Source organism: Lepidochelys kempii, chromosome 6 (genome assembly GCF_965140285.1).
Source record: "Lepidochelys kempii isolate rLepKem1 chromosome 6, rLepKem1.hap1, whole genome shotgun sequence".
NCBI classification, from domain to species: domain Eukaryota; kingdom Metazoa; phylum Chordata; order Testudines; family Cheloniidae; genus Lepidochelys; species Lepidochelys kempii.
The window spans coordinates 57,893,549-57,906,589 of NC_136385.1; the positions used below are offsets into that span (position 1 = coordinate 57,893,549).

At 37.3% G+C, this 13,041-nt stretch overlaps 1 protein-coding gene across 2 annotated transcripts in view; it reads left to right on the plus strand.

Annotated features, from left to right (window-relative positions):
- The window catches only part of HSD17B12 (hydroxysteroid 17-beta dehydrogenase 12), a 153,335-nt gene that overhangs the window by 79,880 nt on the left and 60,414 nt on the right, over window positions 1-13,041 (plus strand). The window contains exons 1-2 of one of the 2 annotated variants that reach the window (XM_073348047.2): window positions 4,217-4,370; window positions 9,686-9,796. In XM_073348047.2, the coding sequence (XP_073204148.1) occupies window positions 4,232-4,370; window positions 9,686-9,796 (250 nt within the window). In that variant the 5' untranslated portion in view covers window positions 4,217-4,231. Of the gene's footprint in view, window positions 1-4,216; window positions 4,371-9,685; window positions 9,797-13,041 lie in introns of those variants that run through there. The other variant, XM_073348046.2, reaches the window with a different exon arrangement.

Here is a 13,041-nt window from a genome sequence, read left to right on the forward strand (position 1 = left end):
CGGGGAACTGTTGGGGGCTGGTGTGCTGGAGCGGTTGAAGCCAATCTCCTTAGGGAGCAAGGAGAGAAGCTGGGCACATCCTGTACTTATCTTCTGCTGTTTGGTTTGATGTTAAAGTTGGGTAGATGTGTGTTTGGGGGCACTTGGACCCTTCATGGGCTGCATGGGAAACTTTCCTTTCTTCCCTTTCCGGTTCTGTCATTGTAGATGTGAAGGTTACTGAGGCCTAGGAAAAGTATTGTCTGTAAGCAAACAGCAAATGGTAAATAACTAAGGTCTAAATCACTTTGCATTGAGTTGGTTTGTATAAAAGCATAAATATATAGCTACACCATTGTCCATTTTCACTTAATGTGCTGTGCTCTTTAACAAAAATATTTAAACTAAAACGATGCTTTCTATTTGCTGGCCTTGCACAATTGTTATGTAGTGCTAGTAATAAAAGACTAACAAAGCATTGCTGTCAAATTCTAGCTCTGAAAAAATGATTTCTATATTGAAACTTACAGAAAAAATAGCTACTATATCTTTGAGGGCACCCTACCAATTAAGATGTTCCAAAGGTGTATTTTTTTAGTTTAATAGCCACACCACCTAGTTTCTGATCGAGTATAGTATGGGGCTTAGCAAATTTTTGTTAAATAGCTTCAAAAAATAAAATCTTTCCAAACATGGTGTAAGGGTTTGTTTGTTTTTTTAAGGACACTTTCAACTTGAATCTCATGAAATTGATTAACTTTTTAAAAATTGAAGCGGCTTCCAGCCTTTCCAGACTATTATACCCCTTTCAGGAATCTGATTTGTCTTGCATATCATAAATTTCACCTCACTTAAAAACTCCTTGCTTACTTTCTCATTTTTATCATATAATTGTAAAATAAATCAATTGGAATATAAATATTGTACTTACATTTCAGTGGATAGTATATAAAGCAGTATAAACAAGTCATTGTATGACATTTTAGTTTGTACTGACTTTGCTCGTGCTTTTTATGTAGCCTGTTGTAAAACTAGGCAAATATTTAGATGAGTTGATGTACCCCCTGGACTAGGTTTTGTTTTTGTTTTTGTAATTAGGAAAAAAAAGGGTATACTGCTTAACAATAATTCCTTAAAATATAAGTATCTTCTCCTTTGTTTCTAAAGGCCTTTTCAGGTAGGGTTCTCTTTTCTAACTGATTTGTCAGAGATTCAGAAATTGACTCAAAATCAAATTCACCAAGTATACTGAACGCCAGCTTTTGTTAATCGTAGGTGTTACTTATAACAATGGTAACAATAACAAATTTTCAGACAGAGGATTTTTTTTCAGGTTAATGGTGTCCATTTTAATAAAAATAATTGCTTTAGAATTCTGGTTTTAAACACACATACAGTTTTATACAGTCTAACAAGCAGACAATAGTACAAAAGGTAAGAAGGAATAATTAAAGGGCATGTGATGTGCCCTTTCAGACATAATCAAACTAAAAATAGACATTAGCATGAAGAAGCTATCTGGAAACAGCAATGTGATAGCTAAAAACACCTTATGGGGCTGTTAAAATTATGTTGAGGGGAAGGGGAAGAAGGAAATTTGTGACCATACTCAGGGCACTTCAGATGCCAATGGGGCTTGATTGTGCAGATCTTTGTAATATGATTCTTGTATGCTTTGATCAGCTGAAATAACTATGGTGACACTTTACTTTGAAGCATGATGATGACTTAACAGGCATTGGGGTGAATAGAGGAAGTTCATATGCGGAGCTATTGTTACAGGCTATTTGTAGACTCCGGCAGACAAACGTAATCAATTTACACTTTATATTTTCACAAAGCATTTTTATTTTTATGAAAGCTTACAGTCTGGGGCACAAGAATTGATTTATTGTTTGTAAAGCCTTTTTGATACAAGGTGTTACATATGTTCATTAGTGTAGAATTTACTATGAAATCCTTGCCTTTTTGCTGATCGGAGATTTTAAAAGCTAGTTTTCAAAAATGTTGTAGGTCCGTAACTGACATGTTAATGTAATGGAATTTTGGGGATAGCAAACAGAGGCAAGGATAAATGAAACATGTCTAATAATTTAAAAAAAAAAAAAAAAAAAAAAAATGGTGTACAAGAACTGTTCACATACACAGTGTAACAACTCAGATTCCCAATGGGGCTCAAGGGCTTGTGGCTCTTGTGACTTAGAAACACATTTTATTGCAACATATTTATTTGAAGGTTGAGGGGTATCTGAGAAATTAATAAAAATCTAACTTCAACTTTCAAAAGGTATTGTTCTAAATAACTAGTTACACAGACAATTGCAGAGCCTCTGAACTCCTTACACACACTTTTGAATAATTGTTACACTGCTCATGTTAACACTAAGGGTATGTGTAAACTTGGAGCTAGGGGGGTCTGATTCGTAGCTGACATAGACATGATTGCACTAGTATGCATCAAGCTAGTATGCTCAAAATATTACTGTAGCATGAGCAGCTGTGAGCAGTGAGGTTCAGGCAGATTTGTACTTAGAGTGACTAGTTTGTGCTGCTGCTCTCTGCTGCCCATCCAACCCCAGCTATGCTGCTAGTTTTAGCACACTAGCTTGCTGAGAGCTAGCATGAATGTGTCTATATGAGCTGAGAATCACACCCTTAGCTCCCATAGTAGACGTACCCTAATCTCTCTCACTTGTTTAGTCTGTGTTGAAAAACAGCTGTTACTCTTTTGATGCAAACTGTCTTTAAAGTTACCTATTTAGGTGATATGTCTAGCTAATGCTGTATATATGGCAATGCTATATATACAAAAAGAAAAGGAGGACTTGTGGCACCTTAGAGACTAACCAATTTATTTGAGCATAAGCTTTCGTGAGCTACAGCTGTACGAAAGCTTATGCTCAAATAAATTGGTTAGTCTCTTAAGGTGCCACAAGTCCTCCTTTTCTTTTTGCGAATACAGACTAACACGGCTGCTACTCTGAAACCTGGCTATACATACAGTGAATTACACTGGTGTGAAATGAAACCAGAAATATTTTATAGTACTTGACCAAAATATATTTACCTTCTAAATTTAACATAGCAAGCTCTTTCTTAAATGTTACCCAGGCATCTCATTATATGTTATGTGCTGAAACTGATACAGTATGACATCCCTACCTGGAGCCTTCTGTTGCAAAACGAGCACAGACTGAACTGTTCTATCAACTATAATCTATTTCAACTTCTGTTTATTCCTTAGTACTGTACAGTACTGTGCTGTGGAGTTCTATGAAAAGATTTGTAACTTGGTAGGCATATTGGTAGAAATGCTAGCATACCTGCTATTACATGGACTAGCCAAATTAATGTGCTTTAGTCTGCATCTTCAATTAGGGCAGCAGCATTAGTGTTGCTATTACACAGCTGGCACTAAGCCATGTGAGAGTGTATTGCACCATAGCCAGACACTAGATGGTATCTCTTAATTAAAATACTTGGCTGTGTGTGTTTGTGTTGTTTCTTTAAGGCAATAAGTGGTCTACAGAACTGATTATTGATTTAAAAAAAAAATTGAATCCCATGTTGTTATATTGAGAGAGCAGATGTTTGGGATGTTTTTCCATTTCCCCTAAATCAGTTCTTTTACTAAGTGGTTCAGAAATTAATGTTTTGTGTGTAGCTTTCATGGCTTAGACAATAAGCTGGTAGCCAAAGAAGTGGACGCAGACTTTAAATGTTTCATGGCAGTATTTCTAATGCAAAAAAGGAAGAGCTTGCTCTTCTAGTTGGGATCAGGAAGTACTCTCAATTTACTTCCTAAGGTTAGTATGCTGTGACTGACAGTCATTTGGTGACTTGCTGCCTGGGGTGAAAGAAGCCTTGGCAGCTAAATTTAATCATTAGGAAGAATATTTAATTGGGCGGGGGGGGGGGGGGGTTGCATTTTACTAGCTCCTTGGTGCCCCAATCAAGGATCAGGTTTGTTGGACACTGTACAAAAACACTCCCAATAAGAGAGTTTACAATCTAGGTTTAATATAACACAGCAGATGAAGGCAAGTGACAAATTAGAGGTATAGAGAAAGAGGAGGACAAGACAACAGTAACATTTCTAGCTTTCTCTAAAATGCTCCTACAGCCATGAGCAGACCTGGGTAGATGACAGGACCTTCAGGGTCAAATGTCTGGATGAGAAGATGGTGTAAATAAAGGGTTGTGAGTTTTTAGGCACCAGCAAACTTTTTAGGAAAAGAAGACCTTCTACAGAATGGATGAGGTCCTTCCTGATAAATTCCTCTGCCCACTCACTCCAGCCCCAACCTTTAGAAGTGGAACCAAACTTCTAATACGAAGATCGTCAAGGTTTTGGAGAGCTATTAAAACTACGAGTTGGAGGCGTGGTGTAGGTAAGCCAATAGGTGCTGAAGAGTCCTTGGAGTAGACAGAGAGATTGGCTAGGGATATTAAAAAAGAAATTCTGTATCTGGTTAAAAAAATATGTCCAATTATAACTACTCTGGAAGAGGGAGAGATTGAGAGCAGCACATAGCTGCATTCTACAATGAAATATGTGGGGAAAATAGTTAAATATACAAAAACACACTGTAAAAAAGAAATTACAAATATCTATGTCCCAATGCAAAAAACTTACAAGCAGAAATAGGTGAATTAGTTTGTGTAGCAATGGAAGAGAACCTTGAGATAATATGGAATGTGGTGAAATGACAAAAATAATGGAATACTGTAGTACCTGGATATAAACAAGACCTGAACTTTCATGTTTGTGTATATCCAAGTAAGATGCATGCAAAATTGCACTTTGGAAGATATGGCCCATGTTGTTTGTGTATTTATTTGCATTTTCCTATAGTAGTAATATAAAGTAGTTAACAGTTAAAAACTCATATACTGCAGTTTAATATTTTTTGGAGGTTATAGTTGTCTATGGAAATAATATTGATAGCCTACAGAGCAAATGCTTTTAGTTATATCTTGTTTGTTTTAAATCTTAAAGTGGTTTGGAAGTAAACATGGAATTATAGGTCCCAAAATGGGATTGAGGGACCATTGCAAAAGGGATTGATTTAGTCTTTGGTGCAGGCTGTTCACAGATTCCTTCATGAGTACGTTTTGTGCCTTGGTGATTCATGGCAAATGAAGCTGCTAGTCAGTTTTAGTGATTTCACTAATGGTTTAATCACCATGAAATTTGGCTGGGTCGGAGGTGCTGCTTAAGGGTTAAGAACATCTGTTTAGGTAGAGAAATTGTTGAGACCTTGGACCTTGATTTTATTAATGTAGCATATCAAGAACACCCAGAATGCTAACGTTCTAAGGATGCAAGTAGGAATGTAAAAAGTTAACCGGTAAGCATTAGGCTTACCAGTGACCCCGTGCTGGCCGGAGTACGGCCAGCTGGAGCAGCCCCGGCCGTGTCGGGCCAGCCGACTGGCCAGAGAGACCCCAGCCCAGGCTGCTCCAGGCTGGCTGGCCAGCAGAATCCCGGTCCCATCAGGGCCCTGGACCCAGCCCCCACCCCCGCCTCACCAGGCTGGCTGGAGCAACCTCAGTTAACGGATTAAATGATATAGTGTTAATAGTTTAACCAGTTAACTTTTTAAACGGATATTTACATCCTTAGATAGAAGCATGTTTATTTAAACACCCAGCCAACACCACCATCACTGTGGGGAATAGCGTAGAAAGAGTCTTGAGGGAAAGTACTCGGTAAGTGTAACTGTAGACTTTTCTAGGCATGGAGAGGGTGGTATGAAGAGGCAAATGGGGCAGGTACTGGGGGTAGATGAAGAGAGCTGAGATATGGGTAGGGTTGAAGTTGTGAAGAACCTAGAAGGAGCAAAGAACTTTGTGCAGAAGCAAATTAGAAGCCAATGAATGAGTTTCAGGAGGATTGGTGATGATCAGAGGAAGATTTTGGCAACAGCTTTTTGATAGCTTGGAGGATTCAGAGGGGTGAGAGGTGGGGAGGCCAAAAAGTGAGAAGCTCCTATCATTAAGATGTGAGATGACCAAGTATAAACCAGGGTTGCATCAGTAGGGGTGAAGTGGAAAAGTTGATTGTAGTTATCATTGAGGAAGTAGAGAGAAGATGTGTTGAGATTCAGGAGATGTGGTGCATTAGGGGGTTGCCTAAGGAAGTGAAGTATTCAGGACTACCATGTGTGAATCCACTAATGTTGTTTGAAATCTGGTCTCCTATTTGAAACATCTGCATTTGTTACAAGCTTTTGGTGGGCTGATGAAGTATAACTGGCTTACTGGGTATTAACTGATTCTCCTTTAAAGTGGTAATACCATCTTAATAAGATAGTATTGAAAGAGAGAAAATAAAATTAAAAAAACCTTGAACATTTCTGACCCCATCTTAAATATTTGTCTTGAGCTGGGTAGTGATATGACCTTGAATGTACCTGTTGAACAGAACATAAATTCCAATCCTAAAGCTATTTTTACTGCAGATATTAACTTTACTGTTTTTCATTTTTCATAGTATCGTTTCTTCTGGCTTCCCTTACTTCTTGTTTCACATTATAGAAGATGATACACATTAGTTAAAGCTGCATAGATTAATCATTTTAAATCCATGTCTTTAAGGATTTGCTAATTTTCATAAGCTTTGAAGACAGTTTGCATGGAGAAGCTACCATCAGTAATATAGAACTTCATAATTATCTCCATTTAGCATCAGGTCTTAGCTTTTTTGCTTACCCCTTTTGTCATTTAATATCTTTGTATGCTTTTATAAACCTTTTTTTAAAGACCCCCTAAGTATTGCTAATAGGGCTGTCAAGTGATTAAAAAAATTAATCGTGATTAATCACGCTGTTAAACAACAATAGAATGCCATTTATTTTAAATATTTTTGGATGTTTACTATGGTTTTCAAATATATTCATTTCAATTTCAACATAGAATACAAAGTGTACAGTGCTCATTTTATATTTATTTTTGATTACAAATATTTGCACTGTAAAAAAACAAAGAATGTTTTTTTCAATTCCACCTCCTACAAGTACTGTAGTGCAATCTCTTTATCATGAAAGTTGAAGTTACAAATGTAGAATTATGTACAAAAAACCTGCATTCAAAAATAAAACGATGTAAAACTTTAGAGACTACAAGTCCATTCAGTCCTACATCTTGGTCAGCTACTCACTCAAACAAGGTTGGTTACAATTTGCAGGAGATAATACTGCCTGCTTCTCGTTTACAATGTCACCTGAAGTAAGAACAGGCATTCGCATGGCACTGTTGTATCTGGCGTTGCAAGATATTTACGTGCCAGATGGGCTAAAGATTAATGTCCTTTCATGCTTCAACCACATTCCAGAGGACATTCTTTTATGGTGGTGATGGGTTCTGCTGGAGAAATACACTTCTCTCCCCAAGGAGTAATCACAAATTTAATTGACGCATTATTTTTTTATTTATTATTTTACTTGATTTTTTAACAAGCATCATCAGTATGGAAGCATGTCCTCTGGAATGGTGGCCGAAGCATGGAAGGGGCATACGAATTTTTAGCATATCTGGCATGTAAATACCTTGCAACGCCGGCTACAAAAGTACCATGCAAACGCCTGTTCTCACTTTCAGGTGACATTGTAAACAAGAAGCAGGCAACAGTATCTCCCGTCAATGTAAACAAGCTTGTTTGTCTTAGCGATTGTCAGAATAAGAAGTAGGACTGAGTGGACTTGTAGGCTCTAAAGTTTTGCACTGTTTTGTTTTTGAGTACAGTTATGTAACTAAAAAAAAATCTACATTTGTAAGTTACACTTTCACGATAAAGAGATTGCACGTCAGTACTTGTATGAGGTGAATTTAAAAATACTATTTCTTTTATCATTTTTACAGTGCATATATTTGTAATAAAAAATAATAGTGAGCACTGTGCACTTTGTATTCTGTGTTGTAATTGAAATCAATTTTGAAAATGTAGAAAAACATCCAAAAATATTTAACAAATTTCAATTGGTATTCTGTCGTTATAAGTGCGATTAATTGCAATTTTTTTAATCGTGATAAAAAATTTTGAGTTAATCGCATGACTTAACTGCGATTGACAGCCCTAACTGCTTAAAAAAACCAAACTAATGAAAAATATTTTGAGGAATGTAAGAAGTGAGTCATTAGTGATGGGGTTTGGCTTGTTTAATGTGCATTTCATAGAGCCCCTTAATGGCAATGAAAATTGCTGAAAATACCGTAAAACAATAAAGACTGTATGTATGCAGTAATGTCCTGTTTTGCTGCTTCATTCACCCAGTCCATTTGATACATTTGTTCCCTCTAATTCAGCATCCTGTAGGATTTCACATGTGTATGTTTTTAACATTCAAAGAGATGTGTTCAAAAATAGAATCTCTTCACCTTCCTTCCCCCTTCTCAGTAAAAAGATGTTGAACTTGATTTTCTTCTGATGCGATCACAAGACTGCTGCTGCAGTAGGGGCTTAATGCTGTTTACGTCGTCATTTTACATAGCAACATCTCCCTGGGGATTTTTAAACAATGCAGCTGTTCATGAAAGATGAAGAGGGGGGGAAATAGTTGCATCTGCCATTCAGATTATTACAAAAAAGAAGCCGCAAGCAAACCACTGAGTGCAGTAGATTCATGATTCTGCATGAATGGACAACAGAATCATGGGAGCTGCCATTTTTTTCTTGAATGGAAGAGAGCATCATGGGAATGTGGTTGTTTCTAATCTTTTTGTGAATGATTCTTTTCCATTTAAATTGGCACCATTTTTATGAATGATTTAAAATAATTTTTCCACAACCATTCTTTAAAATGTGCATAAATTACTGAAGGAACACTAAAATAGTGCTTTTCCCATCTAATTTAAACTGTTTTGGTCACCACCTTTTGTTTTGCTGATGTCCAAGACGGCACTATGTTGATGTTAATTTAACGTAATTAACTTAACCTGATGTAAAGAGAATTAGGCTACAGAGACATTTTATCCTTAAATCTTGAATAAAATGTCAGAAATTATAACAACGTAATTTGTTCCAGCATGCTGCAACAATGGAAGTGACACTATGTTGAGTGATTGTTTTGGCCTTGTGTAACCTGTAGTTGTACCTTTTTTTTCCTACTTCCTTACTTCTGGCCCCTTGGTTTCTTAAACATCAAAGTCAGGGTTGGGGTGGAGATGTAGGGCAACAGGAAACTGCGCACATTTAAGCTGCAGCGCTTTCTGCACCAATAGTCTTTTGCTAATGTTAGTGAGCCACTTAAACTCTCTAAATATTTGAAGTACAGTGGTCCCTGATCCCATTGTACTTTAATTCTCATCATGTAACAGATACATGAAATTTGCTTCTAAGTTTTGGATTTTGTGTGGTCTGTAGTAGTTTTTAACCTGTGTAGTTTGCTGACTCCCTGGATCCTCATGAACAGAAGGTGCTGAATCTTTTGAGGCTCTTGTGGTGAGAGAGTACAACTAGTTGAATGTGTCTTTAAAGAGTTGGAAGATTTTAATATTACTCTGGAGGTTTATGCATAAATCAAAGCAGCCTAACAGTAAAACACTTGCCCTGCACAAATGAACGTGACACTGTATAACAATGTTTTGAATTAACACTGTAGTAGTTTGTCTTAAACCATAATGACTTAAGTATCCTCCATATTTTTAAAATTGGAATGGCCAAGTGCTTTAACTTAACTGTATTCAACTTTTTGTTGTTTTTCAGAAGAGAAGTTCAAAGTGGAAACAAAAATGATTGCTGCTGACTTTGGTGAGAGAGAAGATATTTACAGTAGAATTAAAGCAGGACTGGAAGGCCTTGAGATTGGTGTTTTAGGTTTGTATCTGACCTGTTTCTAGATTTTTCCGTGCTGGAGATATTTGTCTTGATATCCATGTTAGTTTGCTCCCCTCTGCCCTAATATTAAAAGTTTATTGAAATCAGCCTGAAAAGGCTGTGGATATGACTGAGCTGAAAAAAGTGAAGTAACTGCATTCTAGATATTTCTTATTATGGCCCTGATTCCTAAAAGCATCCCTATTCAGGAGAGCGCTTACTCCAGTAGTTCAGTTCTTTCCTAAATCAGGATGCTTCTGATGATGCATTTTGTATGCTTTATTTTTATTTATATTACTAAAGGCTGACCTTCAGTTCTAAGTGCCTTTAATACTTCAAATACTAGTATTTGATCCTCTGTGGCCTTAGCCAAAGGGGCTGATACTTCTCCTTGCCTTCTGATTACTTCCCACAACCCTCCAGTTTACATCATGAAGCTGTAATAGAAGCCAGCTAACTTCAACCTGTCTAACTTTAGTTTTCATAAGACGTAAGGGGGTAAATGAGTCTAAAGTCAGGCTACGATTTTACTTTTTTGTACTCATAGCACACTTTTGTTATATAAATACCTTCAATAGGACTCGTGAGAAATGGTGCATTTGTGATCACACATCAGCACTGAAAATGCTTCTGCATTTATTCATAAATCCCAGCTCTAATGAAACTAAATGTTTAGTTTTTCTGCTCTTTGTGTATAGAGTAGCAGTTGAATCCTGTGGGAACGATATTAACTTTTAGTTACAGAACTGCTGAAGGTAGGCTATAACGTGAAGTCATTGACTTCCTGCTTCAGGAGGTTAAGGTTTGACTATGTTCTGGTCATAAGAGTTAGCGCTATTGTTCAGCCTATTGCACTTCTCCTTTGGGTGCCATACAGTATCTTGAAGATGCTGCAGTAGTCTTGGCATTTTCTCATCGAAAGGATAGGAGAAGACAAGGTGATTATTCTGTTTGCTTCACTGAACCTAAAATCAATAGGTAATTCAAACCAGTTCTTAAGCTCAAGAACCTGTAGAGTTTCCTCAAGATAAGAAGACATACTTTAGATTCAGACAATTCAGTAAAGGAATTTTCTTAAAATTTTATGTTAGTAGTGCATTTTCCTGTGTGTATATATTCCTACACACTTTTCTCACACTGCGTTTCTACAGTTCTCCATTATGAGGATGAGAACCTGTAATGGTAAACAACGGCTTGAGATTTTGCAAATCTGTCATCTGAAGCTCTCTAAAAGATAACACTGTTTTACAACACCCATGTGAGGTAAATAAGAATGTATACAAAATTTCCAGAGTGTTTTAGGGTACAATTGCAGCTGAGATTAGAATAAAGGAGTTCTGACTTCTGCTCCCCTACTTGATCTATAAGACCAAGTTTCTTCCTAAACCAGAACCAATACATATGGAATAGTTTTGCATTTAAGAAAAAAATCAATAATATTTCTTAGGTGTAGGTAATCCTGGATTTCTGTACCCTCAAATTGGGGCGGTCTGTGCTAGCTCTGTGGTATCCATTGCAAATGTTCCAAGGTTCTTGAGCTGCTTAAACTGTTGGCAGTTGTAACGTGTGTTCTCTTTTAGAGGGCACCAGCACCTACCAGGGCAATTCATATTTTTTCCAGATAATGTGATAACCCATTGTCTCTCTTTAAAACTGGCAAAATTTACGGTTCAGATTATGGCTAATCCATAAAGGCAGTATTTTGTTGATTGCCAGAAAATCAAGTTTGTTTTAAGGATGAAAGGCGGCATTGTAGACTTCTGTGGCATTAATTGCTGTGCAAGATCTATGTTCAATCTTCTGCCAATACATGCTGTCCATGTGAGTGTCTGAGCAGATATGGGTTTAAGTGAGACCCTTAACCATGCTAATAAGGTACTTAGCTACATAGTGCACATTCTTCTTTGGGGCCTCACTTGGGCTGATATGAAGGAGTAACTTAGTGGCAGCTCAGTACTCACTATTGCAGGATAGGGTTCCTTGCACTGTGTCCTGATTACTTTTAACCTTTCACTTATATACACACAATAGTCTGCATCTACACTGGGCAGAATCAGGACCACTGTGATTGCAAAGTCATAGCACAAGTTAGTACTAAAGTATTTACAGATTAAAATCCTTGTAAACTCCTTTTTATTTGGAAGTTACTTCTCACCCACATGCAAAGGCTAGAGTTTGCATAATGTTTTGCTGTGTGTTCAAAACAGCATTGTCAGTGACTTTGAACATGTGCTAACTGCAGCAATATGTTAAATAGGTAGAGATGAGAGATTTTCCTTGCACCACTTTAAGTAATAGGCTTCTTAAATGAAGTCTGACAAACTTGGGACACTGTCCAGGTCAGCAGACTCAACTTTTTAGGTAAATACACAATGTTCTATCACTTTCCATCTGGTTTCAGTTTTATTTTAAACAAAATTTTAGTTAATTTTAAGATGGCTACAAAACTTAATGAGAGCCACCAATGATAAGGGCTGCACTCCTGCCACCACCAAGCCCAGTACTGAACTGAGTGTGGAGCAGGTGAATGCAAAGCCAAGGGCATTACTGACTAGGTTTCTTGTAAACTTCCCTCTATTTCCTGCTCACAAAAATGGACCAGGCAGACAAGTCAGGAAAATTCCTCAAGTTCTGTGTTGATGCCCATGAACATTCCTGTGGATGAGGTGGCACTCTGTACATGAGATGCCCAAAATTAAGTGTTAGCTCTATCAAGTGATTTGCGATGCTCAATCTTTATAAAATAACCATCAATTTAGAACTAGTTTTGCTTGCATACATTTCAACAGATGAATTCCTGACCATCCTTTTTGCTAGCAGAGCCAGGCTTTGGGCTCCATGAAGGAGAATTGCATTTGTAAAGTCTGTTTCTAGTTTTTCCCTTGCAAATAGCCATGGAAATGGATTGCTAAAATTGAAAAGAGTACAGTGTTGAGTTCCATTCTGCAGTGAAAGGTTGAGTGGGGGGAAGATGTGGAAATTTAAATATCTCTCTAACACACACTTACTTATGAGTTAAATTTTCAGAAAATCCTGAAAAACCGTGTCCCTAACTCTTCACACTATCTTGAGTTGTGCCCTACCCATAAAAAGGTGGATGACTGGTGAAAAATTTGTTATATTTAGGATGACAGGTGGCCAAAAAATGTATCCCGCACCCATGCTAATACTGACACTGCTTGTTAAAACTTCTATGCCTCTGAGGGTATGTCTACACTGCAGCAAAATACCCATGGCTGGCCCCG